Below are 19433 nucleotides of genomic sequence, written 5' to 3'. Positions count from 1 at the left end.
AGAGAGAGAGAGAGAGAGAGAGAGACTCATCAGGGCCTCCTTTCTCTCTCTGTCAGTCTGTCTCTCTCTCTCTCTCTCTCTCTCTCTCTCCTCTTTTCTATCTCTCTCTCTAAATTGTTTTATTCTGTTGTTCCCTCATGCTCCTGCACTTGTTCTCTCAAGCTTTTAGTCTCTCATTTCCTTTCATCTTTCTGACAGTCGCTTTTGACTCTCTCTCTCTCTCTCTCTCTCTCTCTCGCTCTTTCTCTTTCTCGCTCTATACATATTTCTTTTCTTCTCCCTATTATCAGTCGTTTTGCACTACCTTCTTATCACACACTCCTGCAAGTAAAGCATTTATCTCACACACTTTCTCTCTCTCTCAAACACACACACACACACACACACACACACACACACACACACAGGTTCTGCCCGTAAGCTCTCTGTGTTCTATCTCAGTAAGATAAATTAGTGTAGGCGACTCGGTGACCCCCGGAGTTACCTGTCTGAGGAAAATCACACCCTCTTGGTTCAGTCCAGTGATGTTGAACATTTCACCCCCATCTCCATCTGAGATGGTAAAGTCCAGGAGAGCATTTTTACCAACATCAGCATCTGTAGCACTCACACGACCCACTTCAGCCCGGGAGAGTTAACTCTGATACGGAGAACATCCACACACCTGAGGGGGAGAGACAGAGAGAGAGAAAGAAAGAGAGAGAGAGAGAGAGAGAGAGAGAGAGAAAGAGAGAGAGAGTTTGTGTGTGTGTGTGTGTGTGTGTGTGTGTGTGTGTGTGTGTGTGTGTGTGTGTGTAAGAGAGAGAGTGTGTGTGTGTGGGAATGTGTGTGTGTTTCTTCTTCACAGCGTTATGACTCTGCAGTCTGAATCTCTATCTTCTCCTCCCAGGAAGTGTGTGTTGTATTTATAAACTCACAGTGATGATGTTGAGTGTGTGTATATATATGTGTGTGTTTGTGTGTGTGTGTATGGCCCGCGAGGCTTTCCCAAGCTGTGCATGTCATTTATACCAGTCCATTTAACAGCCTGCAGTATCTTCAGCTCCTCGTTCACTTTCCTTCTCTTCCTAATTAACTCCTAGTGCACGCACTCCAGAGATGTAGCCACACACACACACACACACACACACACACACACACACACACACACATACACACACAAATAGGTTTTTCTTTTTTGAGGTAACAGTGTGATGTGTGTAGTTTGATCAGGAACTTCCTTGTGTAAGAAACAGAACCGTGCTGAAGCTGTAGATCCGGAGAGATTCCTGAGTGTGTGTGTGTGTGTGTGTGTGTGTGTGTGTGTGTGTGTGTGTGTGTGTGAGAGAGTCAGGTTTGTGTGTGTGTGACTCACGTTGGGTGAAGTGTGGAGGATTGTCGTTGATGTCAGTGAGGTGGACGGTGATGCTGGTGGTTCCTGTGAGACCTCCCTGATGTCCTGCCATATCTCTCGCCTCCAAGACCACAATATACTGAGACTGCTGCTCTCTATCCATATTAGACACTGCAGTCCGCACAACACCTGCACACACACACACACACACACACACACACACACACACACATATATATAATGTTAGTAGGTCAATCAGGCTGTTATGTCATGCAGCTAATTACCTCTGAAACACAGTCCCTGCTATGCTGCTGTTTCTTTTATATACAGTACACTACATCACTGAAAGTATTTCCTGCCACCCCGCCCGCCAGTTATTTCAGTAATAAAAGTGTAGTGAGAGCTTTTATTTTGGCCTTTGTGTTAGTTCCAGTCCAGTAGTCCAGTCTCCACCTGTGTCTTTTTACTGAGTAGTTACCCCATAGTGTTACACCATAGTGTTACCCCATAGTGTTACACCATAATGTTACCCCATAGTGTTACCCCATAGTGTTACACCATAGTGTTACCCCATAGTGTTACACCATAGTGTTACCCCATAGTGTTACCCCATGGTGTTACACCATAATGTTACACCATAATGTTACCCCATAGTGTTACCCCATAGTGTTACACCATAGTGTTACCCCATAGTGTTACACCATAGTGTTACCCCATAGTTTTACCCCATAATGTTACACCATAGTGTTACATTTTCACATTTAGCTCCTAAACTCTGGAATAGTCTTCCTGACGGTGTTCGGGGCTCAGACACACTCACCCAATTTAAGTGTAGATTAAAACGATCTTTTAGCAAAGCCTACACATAACACACATCACATCATAACCTTGTGCTCCAGAACATCTGATCACATGCACATTATCAACTTGTGCTGTTAATATCATGAACAGCAGCTACGCTAATTCCTCTCCACTGCTTCTCTTTCTCTCCCCATCCCGAGGCATCCTGAGGTTGCTCCAGCTCCAGTCACCTCCCACCTCGTGATGATTACGGACCTTTAAAGAAGTAGATGCCGAACTCACAAACATCCTGAACCATCTAGAGACGTACCAGTGCCATTTGGATCCCGCTACATGTGTGGAGTTTTGACATTGGACCTCCTGGAGTGTTTAAAGGCTCTGGCATGGAGAAGCTGATGCTGGATCTGTGGTGATCACAAATGCTGAGCTTATAAAACTCGGAGCTACTAACCATATAGACTGTTTAAGACTGCAGAAAGAACATTACTTATAATCTTATACTCCAGTAATCATGTTAGTTCTCACTCTCCAGTGTTCTGTATTGTTGAAAGATTTATGATCAAACTCTTGATGTCACCCAGATGAGGATGGGTTCCCTTTGAGTCTGGTTCCTCTCAAGGTTTCTTCCTCATAACATCTAAGGGAGTTTTTCCTTGCCACAGTCGCCACGGCTTGCTCATCAGGGACAAATGCACACCATTCACCATCACTGTTGATTTGTGTAAAGCTGCTTTGAGACAATGTCTGTTGTGAAAAGCGCTATACAAATAAACTTGACTTGACTTGACTTGACACCATAATGTTACACCATAGTGTTACCCCATAGTGTTACCCCATAGTGTTACACCATAGTGTTACCCCATAGTGTTACCCCATAGTGTTACACCATAGTGTTACACCATAATGTTACACCATAGTGTTACCCCATAGTGTTACACCATAGTGTTACACCATAGTGTTACACCATAGTGTTACACCATAGTGTGCCCCTGTTTAGGGTTAATTATTTTAGTTATGTATTTTTCTGTTGTTGTTGTTGTTGTTGTATTTCTGACTTCTTTCACTTTTAAAGATTGTATCTACACACTTCGTTCAGTTTCTGAGGACTTCCTGTATGTTAACATTCATTGATAATGATTACTGGACTTAAATAAATTCCACGCATTGACACCCTGCTTCATCTCATTACAGGTTTATGCTAAATTCAGGTGTATGCTCATGATGTCTCTCGTGATCAGCAGTGAGATAGTGTTCAGTGTCTTTTAGCTTGCTGCAGTTAAATGATGCTGCCTTTCCAACAAGCCTATTCATCACATTACTGCCTTGGCAGAACCGAGTGCTGTTGTTATGCAGTGGCATCGTGTCGGAGCACGAACAGATGAGCCGTGAAGCAGCAATTCCAAACTGCCTTCTTTTATACACTATATTAATGTGAATGGATGTGGAAGGAGATGCAGCAAGCACATGTAGGTCTGAGGGTGAGGGAAGGTTGTGTTACAGCGTTAAATTGCGAAATGTTACAGCGTTGAACTGCGAAATGTTACAGAATTAAACTGCGGAATGTTACAGAATTAAACTGCGGAATGTTACAGCATTAAACTGCAGAATGATACAGCATTAAACTGCGGAATGTTACAGCATTAAACTGCAGAATGATACAGCATTAAACTGCGGAATGTTACAGCATTAAACTGTGGAATGTTACAGCATTAAACTGCAGAATGCTACAGAATTAAACTGTGGAATGTTACAGCATTAAACTGCAGAATGCTACAGAATTAAACTGTGGAATGTTACAGCATTAAACTGCAGAATGCTACAGAATTAAACTGCGGAATGTTACAGCATTAAACTGCAGAATGCTACAGAATTAAACTGTGGAATGTTACAGCATTAAACTGCAGAATGTTACAGCATTAAACTGCGGAATGTTACAGCATTAAACTGCGGAATGCTACAGCATTAAACTGCAGAATGTTACAGAATTAAACTGTGGAATGTTACAGCATTAAACTGCAGAATGCTACAGAATTAAACTGTGGAATGTTACAGCATTAAACTGCAGAATGCTACAGAATTAAACTGTGGAATGTTACAGCATTAAACTGCAGAATGCTACAGAATTTAACTGCGGAATGTTACAGCATTAAACTGCGGAATGCTACAGCATTAAACTGCGGAATGTTACAGCATTAAACTGCGGAATGTTACAGCATTAAACTGCAGAATGCTACAGAATTAAACTGTGGAATGTTACAGCATTAAACTGCGGAATGTTACAGCATTAAACTGCGGAATGCTACAGCATTAAACTGCGGAATGTTACAGAATTAAACTGCGGAATGTTACAGCATTAAACTGCGGAATGTTACAGAATTAAACTGCGGAATTTTACAGCATTAAACTGCGGAATGCTACAGAATTAAACTGCGGAATTTTACAGCATTAAACTGCGGAATGTTACAGAATTAAACTGCGGAATTTTACAGCATTAAACTGCAGAATGCCACAGAAAAAAACTGCAGAATGTTACAGCATGAAACTGCGGAATGATACAGAATTAAACTGCGGAATGTTACAGCGCTAAACTGTAAAATGTCACAGTTTTACACTGCAGCTTTAATTCTACAGTGTTACACTGCCTTTTTAATACCACTGTTACACTGTGGTTATGTTACAGTGTTACACTGAAGCTTTAAATGTACAATGTTAAACTGCAGTTTTATTGTTAGTGTTACACTGTGTGTGTGTGTGTGTGTGTGTGTGTGTGTGTGTGTGTGTGTGTGTGTGTGTGTGTGTGTGTGTGTGTGTGTGTGTGTGTGTGTGTGTGTGAGAGAGAGAGAATCTGTGTGTGTGTGTGTCTGTGAGAATCTGTGTGTATCTGTGAGAAACTGTGTGTGTGTGTGTGTGTGTGTGTGTGTGTGTGTGTGTGTGTGTGTGTGTGTGTGTTGTGTGTGTAGACAGAGTGATGATTATAAATGAGTGTTACCTGACTGTGGGTCCACAGAGAAGTACTGCTGGCCCTGGGTGACAGAGTAAACAAGCTTTGCACTGTTCCCATACGACTGATCATCTGCGTCTGACGCTGTAACCTGGATCACAGATGTCCCTGAACAAGAGAGAGAAAAGAATAGAAAGAAAGTAAAAATGACAGAGAGAGTGGCGGGAGAAGGTGTACAGGGAGCAGAAGATTAAACTTGGTGAGCCAGAACAACTGTAATTTAGCTCTGATCCTGAAAGAGCGTGTGTGTGTGTGTGTGTGTGTGTGTGTGTGTGTGTGTGTGTGTGTGTGTGTGTTTGGATGTGTGTATATGTGTGTGAGTCTGTTTTTGTGTGTGTGTGTGCGCATGTTTTTGCATGTGTGTGTACCTGCGCTGGCTCTCTCAGATACACTGGCAATGTAGTGTGTGTGTTTGAACACAGGTGGGTTGTCATTGATGTCCTGCACTCTGATGATGAATTGGGACGAGGCCTCAAGCACACGGCCTGTCCGCTGGTCCGTCGCCGTGGCGACAAGTTTGTACTGATCCTTCTGCTCGCGGTCCAGAGGCTTTGTCACATGGATATTCCCGGTTCGTCCATCAATCACAAACACTGACCCCGCCCCCTCTCCGCTCAGGACATACAAGACACGGCCATCACCTTGATCCACACTGGAGCGCAGCTGGGAGAGACAGAGAGAGAGTGGGGAGAGAGAGAGAGTCTTTCCATCCAGCCAATCTGTTCACAAGTCATTAATTCATAAATTTTAATTATACAGACATTCATTCATCCATCCGTCCATTTTGCCCAAAATCTATTCACTGATGTATCACTGATTCACCAATTCATTCATCCATTATTCATTAACCAACTCATCCATTCACTCATCCCTCTATCCATTAATCCACCTACTCTTCATTTATCTCTTCATATCTGCATTTTTTAGTCATCATTGGAGTCTCTCTCTCTCTCTCTTTCTCTACCTTTCTATTTCTTTTCGTCCCTCTCTTTCACTGAGAAGCACTTGGGAGTTTTACCCCATAATATATTAATAATTGGAGCCTGAGACAGCATGTATATTTAGATCTGAGAATTAAACACACACACACACACACACACACACACACACACCGGGGTAAGAGTGGTAGTGAAGAGGGGTTGGATGTCGGGAAGAACAAGGTAAAGAAAGAGAAAGAAAGAGAGAGAGAGAGAGATAGAGAGAGAGAGAGAGAGAGAGAGAGAGAGAGAGAGAGAGAGAGAGAGAGAGAGAGAGAGAGAGAGAGAGAGAGAGAGAGAGAGAGAGAGAGAGGAGAGAGAGAGAGAGATTTGTGTTCCAGTCTTTTAGAAATAGTGATTAATGATTGGCTGTTATTTGACTTTATTCTTCTTTCTGACACCTTCACTCTTCACATCCCTCCATCACTGCCTGTACATCCCTTCATCTGTCTTTACATATATATTTTGATTTGCATCCTTTATCTCTCTCTCTCTCTCTCTCTCTCTCTCTCTCTCTCTCTCTCTCTCTCTATATATATATATATATATATCTCATCTTGTTGCTGCTGTGAATCTGTTTGGATTGAAATCTTCTCACAGTGGGAATAAAATGTATCCAGTCCATAAAAACAAAAGAGCAACTTGGCAAGAGGAACGCTACAAATGATATGACTAGGCTCCCAGCAGGACACACACACACACACACACACACACACACACACACACACACACACACACACACTAAGCCAGCTGCTCCCTCACATACATGCAACATTGATTTCATTCTCTCTGGGTTTGGTTACATTAAAAGAACATTTTATACTCTCATCCTACGACATCAAGCAGCTTGGCCGTGTGTGTGTGTGTGTGTGTGTGTGTGTGTGTCTGTGTGTCTGTGTGTCTGTGTGTGTGTTTGATTGCAATAGGGAACTGAAATTCAGACATTAAATGTATGCACACATCCAGCTGTAATGCTGCATCATTGTTCTTCTCATTACATACTTAGAGATTTAGGGTTAGGGATCAGGGTTCGGGGTTGGGGTTAGGGTTAGGGTAAGAGTTGGTGTTAGGGTTAGGGTTGGGGTTGGTTTTAGGGATAGGGTTTAGGGTAAGAGTTAGGGTCAGATTTTGGTAAGGTTAAGGTTGGGGTTGAGGTTAGGGTTAGGGTTGGGGTTGAGGTTAGAATTAGGGTTGGGTTGGAGTCGGGGTTACGGTTAGGTTTAAAGTTAGGGTGGGGGTTAGGGTTAGGGTTGGAGTTGGGGTTAGGGTAAGGGTTAGAGTTAGGGTTAGGGTTGGGTTTAGGGTTAGGGTTAGGGTTGGGGTTGGTGTTAGGGTTAGACTTAGGGTTAGGGTCAAGTTTTGGTTACGGTTGGGGGTTAAGGTTAGGTTTAGAGATAGGGGTTGGGGTTGAGTGTGAAAAAGGGGTTAGGGTTGGGGTGGGGTTAAGGTTAGAATTAGGGTTAGTGTTAGGGTTGGGGTTAGGGTTGAGGTTAGAATTAGGGTTAGGGTTGGGGTGTGGTTGAGGTTAGAATTAGGGTTAGGGATAGTGTTGGGGTTGGGGTTGAGGTTAGAATTAGGGTTAGGGTTGGGGTTGAGGTTAGAATTAGGGTTAGGGCTAGTGTTGGGGTTGAGTTTAGAATTAGGGTTAGGGTTGGGGTTCAGGTTGAGGTTAAAATGAGGTTAGGGTTGGGGTTGGGGTTGAGGTTAGAATTAGGGTTGGGGTTGGGGTTCAGGTTGAGGTTAGAATTAGGGTTAGGGTTGGGGTTGGGGTTGAAGTTAGAATTAGGGTTATGGTTGGGATAGAGGTTAGAATTAGGGTTAGGGATGGGGTTCAGGTTGAGGTTAGAATTAGGGTAAGGGTTGGGGTGTGGTTGAGGTTAGAATTAGGGTTAGGGCTAGTGTTGGGGATGAGGTTAGAATTAGGGTTATGGTTAGGGTTGGGGTTGAGGTTAGAATTAGGGTTAGGGCTTGTGTTGGGGTTGGGGTTGAGGTTAGAATTAGGGTTAGGGCTAGTGTTGGGGTTGAGGTTAAAATTAGGGTTAGGGTTGGGGTTCAGGTTGAGGTTAGAATTAGGGTTAGGGTTGGGGTTGGGGTTGAGGTTAGAATTAGGGTTAGTGTTGGGGTTCAGGTTGAGGTTAGAATTAGGGTTAGTGTTGGGGTTGGGGTTGAGGTTAGAATTAGGGTTAGTGTTGGGGTTGGGGTTGAGGTTAGAATTAGGGTTATGGTTGGGGTTGGGGTTGAGGTTAGAATTAGGGTTAGGGTTGGGGTTCACGTTGAGGTTGGAGTTAGGGTTTCGGGTTGGGGTTGGGGATCAGGTTGAGGTTAGGATTAGGGTTAGGGCTCGTGTTGGGGTTGGGGTTGAGGTTAGAATTAGGGTTAGGGCTAGTGTTGGGGTTGGGGTTGAGGTTAGAATTAGGGTTAGGGCTCGTGGTGGGGTTGGGGTTGAGGTTAGAATTAGGGTAAGGGTTGGGGTTGGGGTTGAAGTTAGAATTAGGGTTAGGGTTGGGGTGTGGTTGAGGTTAGAATTAGGGTTAGGGCTAGTGTTGGGGTTGGGGTTGAGGTTAGAATTAGGGTTAGGGTTGGGATGGGGTTGAGGTTAGACTTGGGTTATTGTTTGGGTTGGGGTTGAGGTTAGAATTAGGGTTTGGGCTAGTGTTGGGGTTGAGGTTAGAATTAGGGTTAGGGCTAGTGTTGGGGTTAAGGTTAAAATTAGGGTTAGAGTTGGGGTTGAGGTTAGAATTAGGGTTAGGGTTGGGTTTGGGGTTGAGGTTAGAATTAGGGTTAGTGTTGGGGTTCAGGTTGAGTTTAGAATTAGGGTTAGGGTTGGGGTTGAGGTTAGAATTAGGGTTATGGTTGGGGTTGGGGTTGAGGTTGAATTAGGGTTAGGGTTGGGGTTCACGTTGAGGTTAGAGTTAGGGTTTCGGGTTGCAGTTGGGGTTGAGGTTAGAATTAGGGTTAGGGTAGGGTTTGGGGTTGAGGTTAGAATCAGTGTTATGGTTGGGATAGAGGTTAGAATTAGGGTTAGGGTTGGGGATCAGGTTGAGGTTAGAATTAGGGTTAAGGTTGGGGTTGAGGTTAGAATTAGGGTTAAGGCTAGAGTTGGGGTTGGGGTTGAGGTTAGAATTAGGGTTAGGGTTGGGATGGGGTTGAGGTTAGAATAAGGGTTATTGTTTGGGTTGGGGTTAAGGGTAGAATTAGGTTTAGGGCTCGTGTTGTGGTTGGGGTTGAGGTTAGAATTAGGGTTGGGGTTGGGGTTGAAGTTAGAATTAGGGTTAGGGTTGGGGTGTGGTTGAGGTTAGAATTGGGGTTAGGGTTGGTTGGGGTTGGGGTGAGGTTAGAATTAGGGTTAGGGTTGGGATGGGGTTGAGGTTAGAATTAGGGTTATTGTTTGGGTTGGGGTTGAGGTTAGAATTAGGGTTTGGGCTAGTGTTGGGGTTGAGGTTAGAATTAGGGTTGGGGTTGGGGTTGAGGTTAGAATTAGGGTTAGGGTTAGGGTTAGGGTTGAGGTTAGAATTTGGGTTAGGGTTGGTTGGGGTTGGGGTTGGGGTTGAGGTTAGAATTAGGGTTAGGGTTGGGGTTGGGGTTAGGTTAGAATTAGGGTTGGGGTTGGGGTTGGGGTTGAGTTAGAATTAGGGTTAGGTTGGGGTTGGGGTTGAGGTTAGAATTAGGGTTAGGGTTGGGGTTGAGGTTGAGGTTAGAATTAGGGTTAGGGTTGGGGTTGAGGTCAAAATTAGGGTTAGGGTTGGGGTTGAGGTTGGAATTAGTGTTGGGGTTCAGGTTGAGGTTAGAATTAGGGTTAGGGTTGGGTTGGGGTTGAGGTTAGAATTAGGGTTGGGTTGGGGTTCAGGTTGAGGTTAGAATTTGGGTTAGGGTTGGGTTTGGGGTTGAGGTTAGAATTAGTGTTATGGTTGGGATAGAGGTTAGAATTAGGGTTAGGGTTGGGGTTCAGGCTGAGGTTAGAATTAATTGTTAGGGTTGCAGTTGGGGTTGAGGTTAGAATTAGGGTTAGGGTAGGGTTTGGGGTTGAGGTTAGAATCAGTGTAATGGTTGGGATAGAGGTTAGAATTAGGGTTAGGGTTGGCGTGTGGTTGAGTTTAGAATTAGGGTTAGGGCTAGTGTTGGGGTTGGGGATGAGGTTAGAATTAGGGTTAGGGTTAGGGTTGGGGTTGAGGTTAGAATTAGGGTTAGGGCTTGTGTTGGGGTTGGGGTTGAGGTTAGAATTAGGGTTAGGGTTGGGGTTGAGGTTAGAATTGGTGTTAGGGCCAGTGTTGGGGTTGAGGTTAAAATTAGGGTTAGGGTTGGGGTTAGGTTAGAATTAGGGTTAGGGTTGGGGTTCAGGTTGAGGTTAGAATTAGGGTTGGGGTTGGGGTTGAGGTTAGAATTAAGGTTAGTGTTGGGGTTCAGGTTGAGGTTAGAATTAGGGTTAGGGTTGGGGTTGAGGATAGAATAAGGGTTATGGTTGGGGTTGGGGTTGAGGTTAGAATTAGGGTTAGGGTTGGGGTTCACGTTGAGGTTAGAGTTAGGGTTTCGGGTTGGGGTTGGGGATCAGGTTGAGGTTAGAATTAGGGTTAAGGTTGGGGTTGAGGTTAGAATTAGGGTTGGGGCTAGTGTTGGGGTTGAGGTTAGAATAAGGGTTAGGGCTAGTGTTGGGGTTGAGGTTAAAATTAGGGTTAGGGTTGGGGTTGAGGTTAGAATTAGGGTTAGGGTTGGGGTTGGGGTTGAGGTTAGAATTAGGGTTATGGTTGGGGTTGAGGTTAGGGTTAGGGTTAGGGCTAGTTTTGGGGTTGAGGGTAGAATTAGGGTGAGGTTTGGGGTTGAGTTTAGAATTAGGGTTAGGTTTCGGGTTGAGGTTAGAATTGGGGTTAGGTTGGGGTGTGGTTGAGGTTAGAATTATTGTTAGGCTCGTGTTGGGGTTGGGGTTGAGGTTAGAATTAGGGTTAGGGATGGGGTTGGGGATGAGGTTAGAATTAGGGTTAGGGTTGGGATGGGGTTGAGGTTAGAATTAGGGTTAGTGTTGGGGTTGGGGTTGGGGTTGAGGTTAGAATTAGGGTTAGGGTTAGGGCTCAAAATTAGGGTTAGGGTTGGGGTTGAGGTTAGAATTAGTGTTGGGGTTCAGGTTGAGGTTAGAATTAGGGTTAGGGTTGGGTTGGGGTTGAGGTTAGAATTAGGGTTGGGTTGGGGTTCAGGTTGAAGTTAGAATTTGGGTTAGGGTTGGGTTGGGGTTGAGGTTAGATTAGTGTTATGGTTGGGGTTGAGGTTAGAATTAGGGTTAGGGATGGGGTTGGGGATGAGGTTAGAATTAGTGTTAGGGGTTGGGATGGGGTTGAGGTTAGAATTAGGGTTATTGTTTGGGGTTGGGGTTGAGGTTAGAGTTAGGTTTAGGGCTCGTGTTGGGGTTGGGGTTGAGGTTAGAATTAGGGTTGGGGTTGGGGTTATAATTAGGGTTAGGGTTGAGGTTAGAATTAGGGTTAGGGTTGAGGTTAGAATTAAGGTTAGGGTTGGGGTGTGGTTGAGGTTAGGGTTAGGGTTAGGGCTAGTGTTGGGGTTGGGGTTGAGTTTAGAATTAGGGTTAGGGTTGGGATGGGGTTGAGGTTGAGGTTAGAATTAGGGTTATTGTTTGGGGTTGGGGTTGAGGTTAAAATTTGGGTTTGGGCTAGTGTTGGGGTTGAGGTTAGAATTTGGGTTAGGGTTGGGGTTGAGGTTAAAATTAGGGTTAGAGTTGGGGTTCAGGTTGAGGTTAGAATTAGGTTTGGGGTTGGGGTTGGGGTTGAGTTTAGAATTAGGGTTAGGGTTGGGGTTGGGCTTGAGGTTAGAATTAGGGTTAGGGTTGGGGTTGTGCTTGAGGTTAGAATTAGGGTTTTGGTTGGGGTTGTGGTTGAGGTTAGAATTAGGGTTATGGTTGGGGTTAAGGTTGAGGTTAGAATTAGGGTTAGGGTTGGGGTTCAGGTTGAGGTTAGAATTAGGGTTAGGGTTGGGGTTGGGGTTGAGGTTAAAATTAGGGTTAGGGTTGGGGTTGAGGTTAAAATTAGGGTTAGGGTTGGGGTTAGGGTTGAGGTTTAGGTTAGAATTAGGGTTAGGGTTGGGGTTGGGGTTGAGGTTGGAATTAGGGTTAGGGCTAGTGTTGGGGTTGGGTTGAAGTTAGAATTGGGGTTAGGGTTGGGGTTGGGGTTGAGGTTAGAATTAGGGTTGGTGTTGGGGTTGAGGTTAGAATTAGGGTTGGGTTGGAGTTCAGGTTGAGGTTAGAATTAGGGTTATGGTTGGGGTTGGTGTTGAGGTTAGAATTAGGTTTATGGTTGGGGTTGGGGTAGAGGTTAGAATTAGGTTAGGGTTGGGGTTCAGGTTGAGGTTAGAATTAGGGCTAGGGTTGGGGTTGGGGTTGAGGTTAGAATTAGGGTTGGGGTGTGGTTGAGGTTAGAATTGGTGTTAGGGCTAGTGTTGGGGTTGGGGTTGAGGTTAGAATTAGGTTTAGGGCTCTTGTTGGGGATGGGGTTGAGGTTAGAATTAGGGTTAGGGTTGGGGTTGGGGTTGAGGTTAGCATTAGGGGTTAGGGTTGGGGTGTGGTTGAGGTTAGAATTGGGGTTAGTGCTAGTTTTGGGGTTGGGGTTGAGGTTAGAATTAGGGTTAGGGTTGGGATGGGGTTGAGGTTAGAATTAGGGTTATTGTTTGGGGTTGGGGTTGAGATTAGATTTAGGTTTAGGGCTCGTGTTGGGGATGGGGTTGAGGTTAGAATTAGGGTTAGGGTTGGGGTTGGGGTTGAGGTTAGAATTAGGGTTAGGGTTGGGGTGTGGTTGAGGTTAGAATTAGGGTTAGGGCTAGTTTTGGGGTTGGGGTTGAGGTTGGAATTAGGTTTAGGGTTGGGATGGGGTTGAGGTTAGAATTAGGGTTATGGTTGGGGTTGGTTGAGGTTAGAATTAGGTTAGGGTTAGGGCTAGGGTTGGGGTTGGTGTTGAGGTTAGAATTAGGTTTATGGTTGGGGTTGGGGTTAGAATTAGGGTTAGGGTTGGGGTTCAGGTTGAGGTTAGAATTAGGGCTAGGGTTGGGGTTAGGGTTGAGGTTAGAATTAGGGTTGGGGTGTGGTTGAGGTTAGAAATAGTGTTAGGGCAAGTGTTGGGGTTGGGGTTGAGGTTAGAATTAGGTTTAGGGCTCTTGTTGGGGATGGGGTTGAGGTTAGAATTAGGGTTAGGGTTGGGGTTGGGGTTGAGGTTAGCATTAGGGTTAGGGTTGGGGTGTGGTTGAGGTTAGAATTGGGGTTAGTGCTAGTTTTGGGGTTGGGGTTGAGGTTAGAATTAGGGTTAGGGTTGGGATGGGGTTGAGGTTAGAATTAGGGTTATTGTTTGGGGTTGGGGTTGAGATTAGATTTAGGTTTAGGGCTCGTGTTGGGGATGGGGTTGAGGTTAGAATTAGGGTTAGGGTTGGGGTTGGGGTTGAGGTTAGAATTAGGGTTAGGGTTGGGGTTGTGGTTGAGGTTAGAATTAGGGTTAGGGCTAGTTTTGGGGTTGGGGTTGAGGTTGGAATTAGGTTTAGGGTTGGGATGGGGTTGAGGTTAGAATTAGGGTTATGGTTGGGGTTGGTTGAGGTTAGAATAAGTATTTGGGCTAGTGTTGGGGTTGAGGTTAGAATTAGGGTCAGGGTTGGGGTTGAGGTTAGAATTAGGGTTAGGGTTGGGGTTCAGGTTGAGGTTAGAATTATGTTTAGGGTTGGGGTGGGGTTGAGGTTAGAATTAGGGTTATGGTTGGGGTTGGGCTTGAGGTTAGAATTAGGGTTAGGGTTGGGGTTGGGGTTAGGTTGGGGTTCAGGTTGAGGTTAGAATTAGGGTTAGGGTTAGGGTTAGTTGGGGTTGAGGTTGAGGTTAGAATTAGGGATGGGGTTGGGGTTAGGTTAGAATTAGGGTTAGGGTTGGGGTTCAGGTTGAGGTTAGAATTAGGGTTAGGGTTGGGATGGGGTTGAGATTAGAATTAGGGTTATTGTTTGGGTTGGGGTTGAGTTTAGAATTAGGTTTAGGGCTTGTGTTGGGGTTGGGGTTGAGGTTAGAATTAGGGTTAGGGTTGGGGTTGGGGTTGAGGTTAGAATTAGGGTTAGGGTTGGGGTGTGGTTGAGGTTAGAATTAGGGTTAGGGCTAGTTTTGGGGTTGGGGTTGAGGTTAGAATTAGGTTAGGGTTGGGATGGGGTTGAGGTTAGAATTAGGGTTAGTGTTGGGGTTGGGGTTGAGGTTGAGGTTAGAATAAGTATTTGGGCTAGTGTTGGGGTTGAGGTTAGAATTAGGGTTAGGGTTGTGGTTGGGGTTGAGGTTAGAATTAGGGTTAGGGTTGGGGTTCAGGTTGAGGTTAGAATTAGGGTTAGGGTTGGGGTTGGGGTTGAGGTTGGGGTTGAGGTAAGAATTAGGGTTATGGTTGGGGTTGGGCTTGAGGTTAGAATTAGGGTTAGGTTTGGGGTTGAGGTTAGAATTAGGGTTAGGGTTGGGGTTCAGGTTGAGGTTAGAATTAGGGTTAGGTTTGGGGTTAGTGTTGAGGTTAGAATTAGGGATGGGGTTGGGGTTAAGGTTAGAATTAGGGTTGGGGTTGGGGTTCAGGTTGAGGTTAGAATTAGGGTTAGGGTTGGGATGGGGTTGAGATTAGAATTAGGGTTATTGTTTGGGTTGGGGTTGAGTTTAGAATTAGGTTTAGGGCTTGTGTTGGGGTTGGGGTTGAGGTTGAATTAGGGTTAGCGTTGGGGTTGGGGTTGAAGTTAGAATTAGGGTTAGTGTTGGGATGTGGTTGAGGTTAGAATTAGGGTTAGGGCTAGTGTTGGGGTTGGATTGAGGTTAGAATTAGGGTTAGGGTTGTGGTTGAGGTTAGAATTAGGGTTAGGGTTGGGGTTCAGGTTGAGGTTGTGGTTAGAATTAGGGTTAGGGTTGGGGTTGGGGTTGAGGTTAGAATTAGGGTTAGGGTTGTGGTTGGGGTTGAGGTTAGAATTAGGGTTAGGGTTGGGGTTCAGGTTGAGGTTAGAATTATGTTTAGGGTTGGGGTTGTGGTTGGGGTTGAGGTAAGAATTAGGGTTATGGTTGGGGTTGGGCTTGAGGTTAGAATTAGGGTTAGGTTGGGGTTGAGGTTAGAATTAGGGTAAGGGTTGGGGTTCAGGTTGAGGTTAGAATTAGGGTTAGGTTTGGGGTTAGTGTTGAGGTTAGAATTAGGGATGGGGTTGGGGTTAAGGTTAGAATTAGGGTTAGGGTTGGGGTTCAGGTTGAGGTTAGAATTAGGGTTAGGGTTGGGATGGGGTTGAGATTAGAATTAGGGTTATTGTTTGGGGTTGGGGTTGAGTTTAGAATTAGGTTTAGGGCTAGTGTTGGGGTTGGGGTTGAGGTTAGAATTAGGGTTAGCGTTGGGGTTGGGGTTGAAGTTAGAATTAGGGTTAGTGTTGGGATGTGGTTGAGGTTAGAATTAGGGTTAGGGCTAGTGTTGGGGTTGGATTGAGGTTAGAATTAGGGTTAGGGTTGTGGTTGAGGTTAGAATTAGGGTTAGGGTTGGGGTTCAGGTTGAGGTTGTGGTTAGAATTAGGGTTAGGGTTGGGGTTGGGGTTGAGGTTAGAATTAGGGTTAGGGTTGTGGTTGGGGTTGAGGTTAGAATTAGGGTTAGGGTTGGGGTTGGGGTTGAGGTTAGAATTAGGGTTAGGGTTGGGGTTGGGGTTGAGGTTAGAATTAGGGTTAGGTTGGGGTTGGGGTTGAGGTTAGAATTATGGTTGGGGTTGGGGTTGAGGTTAGAATTAGGGTTAGTTGGGGTTGAGGTTAGAATTAGGGTTAGGGTTAGGTTGGGGTTGAGGTTGAGGTTAGAATTAGGGTTGGGGTTGGGGTTCAGGTTGAGGTTAGAATTAGGGTTAGGGTTGGGGTTAGGGTTGAGGTTAGAATTAGGGTTAGGGCTAATGTTGGGGTTGAGGTTAGAATTAGGGTTAGGGTTAGGGTTAGTGTTGGGGTTGAGGTTAGAATTAGGGTTAGGTTTGGGGTTGAGTTTAGAATTAGGGTTAGGGCTAGTGTTGGGGTTGAGGTATGAATTAGGGTTAGGTTGGGGTTGAGGTAAGAATTAGGGTTGGGGTTAGTTAGGGGTTGGGGTTAGGGTTAGGTTTGGGGTTGAGTTTAGAATTAGGGTTAGGGCTAATGTTGGGGTTGAGGTTAGAATTAGGGTTGGGGTTGGGGTTGAGGGTAGAATTAGGGTTAGGGTTGGGGTTGAGGTTAGAATTAGGGTTAGGGCTAGTGTTGGGGTTGAGGTTAGAATTAGGGTTAGGTTTGGGGTTGAGTTTAGAATTAGGGTTAGGGCTAGTGTTGGGGTTGAGGTTAGAATTAGGGTTGGGGTTGGGGTTGAGGTTAGAATTAGGGTTAGGGTTGGGGTTCAGGTTGAGGTTAGAATTAGGGTTGGGGTTGGGGTTGGGGTTCAGGTTTAGGTTAGTATTATGGTTAGTTTAGGGGTTGAGGTTAGAATTAGGGTTAGGGTTAGGGTTGGGGTTGAGTTTAGAATTAGGGTTAGGGCTAGTGTTGGGGTTGAGGGTAGAATTAGGGTAAGGGTTGGGGTTGAGGTTAGAATTAGGGTTAGGGCTAGTGTTGGGGTTGAGGTTAGAATTAGGGTTAGGTTTGGGGTTGAGTTTAGAATTAGGGTTAGGGCTAGTGTTGGGGTTGAGGTTAGAATTAGGGTTGGGGTTGGGGTTGAGGGCAGAATTAGGGTTGGGGTTGGGGTTGGGGTTGAGATTAGAATTAGGGTTGGGGTTGAGGGCAGAATTAGGGTTGTGGTTGGGGTTGGGGTTGAGGGTAGAATTAGGGTTGGGGTTGAGGGCAGAATTAGGGTTGGGGTTAAGGGTAAAATTAGGGTTGGGGTTGGGGTAAGAATTAGGGTTGGGGTTGGGGTTAAGGGAGAATTAGGGTTGGGGTTGGGATTGGGGTTGAGATTAGAAATAGGGTTGGGGTTGGGGTAGAATTAGGGTTGGGGTTGGGGTTGAGGGCAGAATTAGGGTTGGGGTTGGGGTTGAGGGTAGAATTAGGGTTGGGGTTGAGGGCAGAATTAGGGTTGGGGTTAAGGGTAAAATTAGGGTTGGGGTAAGAATTAGGGTTGGGGTTGGGGTTTGGGTAGAATTAGGGTTGGGTTGGGGTTGGGGTCGAGGTTAGAATTATGGTTACGGCTAGTGTTGGGTTTGAGGTTAGAATTAGGGTTAGGGCTAGTGTTGGGGTTGAGGGTATAATTAGGGTTAGGTATAAGGTTGAGTTTAGAATTAGGATTAGGTTTGGGGTTGAGAGTAGATTTAGGGTTAGGGTTGGGGTTGAGGTTAGAATTAGGGTTAGAGCTAGTGTTGGGATTGAGGTTAGAATTAGGGTTAGGGCTAGTGTTGGGGTTGAGGTTAGAATTAGGGTTAGGTTTGGGGTTGAGGTTAGAATTAGGGTTAGGACTAGTGTTGGGGTTGAGGTTAGAATTAGGGTTTTGGTTGAGGGTAGAATTAGGGTTGGGGTTGGGGGTAGAATTAGGTTTGGGGTTGGGGTTGAGGATAGAATTAGGGTTGGGGTTGGGGTTGGGGTAGAATTAGGGTTGGGGTTGGGGTTGAGGGTAGAATTAGGGTTAGAGTTCTCTCAAGGAGAGATTTTGAAATTTTAACTGCAACAAACATGAATCTCAACATAACTTTACATCTCAGCATGGATTTAAACACAGTGGATCAGTGGGTGTCAGTGTATCTGAGTATCTTAGTGCATCTCAATGTGTCTCTCAGTATGTCTTAAAGTGTCTCATTGTGCCTGATTGTATCTCAGTGTGTCTCTGTGTATCTTGGTGTGTCTAAGTATGTCTCAGTGTGTCTCAGCGTGTCTCAGTATATCTCATGGTGTTTTAGTGTATCTCTTACCCGTCCAAGCAGAACAGGTTCCGGTCCACTGTACTCTTCTATAACGAAAAACTGGTTCCAGATCCAGCTCCTTCTTCTCCTAGAGAGTCTGACATTTCCATTTAGCACTTCTTGTAGATGGGACTTCGGGAAATCCGTGGAATGGATTGTGGTGTTAGTCTTTAAACCCATATTAGACTTTTGCTGCTTTGCTGGAGGGAAAGTGCAGACGTGGTGCTTTCTGAGATTCTGTCTCTAATCTGCTCTCTGTGTAAGAATCTCAGCTCCTGGTTCTCCTCATGCTCCGGTGTTAAAGCCTCTCTTTGACTGTGTGAGCTCGGAGAGGGTTCAGCAGGAAATGATGAGTCTCTGTGTGGCTCCGGAGTCTCAGCGTCCTCCACACACACACTCAGGCACACACACCAGCTGAGGACGAGCAGCACGGATCGGCTTATCGGCATGATTCAGTGGAGCGTCGGCTGTGGGATAAGAGCAAAAACAGGCTGATGCTTTCCTTCCTTTTCTCTCCTCTCTTTCACTCTCTCTCTCCACCTCATCTTCTCTCCTGAATCATTTTTCGTTTTATTTCTTGGATCCATCCCTTCATCTCTGAAATCAGTGCTTATTCACAGCATGTGTGTGTTTCTTCTCTGGAGTCTCTGAGTCTCTATCTTTCCCTCCCTCTCCCTCTCCCTTACTCTCTCTCTCTCTCTCTCTCTCTCTCCAGCATGTGAAACTCTCCTCATCCCCCTTCTCCCAAGCTTTCAACCTGCAATCACAGATAGAGCCTGAGTCACAGTGGAGGTCAACACTGGATTTAATTACACTTGCCGTTAATCAGCAGTGCTTTAAGGCTCCTCTGGGAATTTATTCCAATAATTGATTGTTTATTTGTTCGTACACTTTATTTTAGATTGGATTCCTGCCTGTCGTTCGCAGATTTAACAGCTGCAGCCTGAAGGAAGTGATGAAACAGCAGCACTGAAATGCAAGAATTCACTACAACGTCCCCACAAGCATCTCTAATTATAATATTAATCAAGAACTTATTTGAGGAGATGTTCCTCATATCCAGTGCTGATAGAACCTGTTCGAGGTGTCATTACTCCTGTGTGTCAGCTGTCACCGCTCTGATAAATTCGGAATTATGATTGGTCAGGAGATGTTGAACAGTTTTCTTGCAGCAGCTCTGGGAATAATTATTATTACTTATTATTATTAATTATGGTTTTTATAGTAGCAGCTCCTCATCACAGACCCACACCGTGAACACACCACATAAACGTGTAATGTGCTATGGTGGAGTTTTCCTTTGTGTAACATGAATGGAAGGAGTCTCCAGTGTCAGTGCTTTGTAACAGTCAAATCAGGTCGTGTATTTCACTCCTGATGCACGTCGGCACCACAACTTACCACATCTCACCACATCTCACCACATCCCATCACATCTCACCATATCTCACCATATCTCACCACATCACACCACATC

The 19433-nt window shown here is 45.2% G+C and overlaps 1 protein-coding gene across 1 annotated transcript in view; it reads right to left on the bottom strand.

The window, feature by feature from the left end:
* LOC124399338 (cadherin-11) overlaps positions 1-18591 on the bottom strand; it is a 26370-nt gene extending 7779 nt beyond the window's left edge. The window contains 6 exon segments of the mRNA XM_046870210.1: positions 485-623; positions 625-664; positions 1355-1522; positions 5124-5243; positions 5504-5798; positions 17966-18591. Of these exon segments, the coding sequence (XP_046726166.1) occupies positions 485-623; positions 625-664; positions 1355-1522; positions 5124-5243; positions 5504-5798; positions 17966-18136 (933 nt within the window). The 5' untranslated portion in view covers positions 18137-18591.
* Positions 18592-19433: the final 842 nt, after the last annotated feature.

The sequence above is a fragment of the Silurus meridionalis genome, chromosome 16, assembly GCF_014805685.1.
Source record: "Silurus meridionalis isolate SWU-2019-XX chromosome 16, ASM1480568v1, whole genome shotgun sequence".
In the NCBI taxonomy this organism is placed as follows: domain Eukaryota; kingdom Metazoa; phylum Chordata; class Actinopteri; order Siluriformes; family Siluridae; genus Silurus; species Silurus meridionalis.
This window is presented reverse-complemented; position numbering and strand designations above follow the sequence as displayed.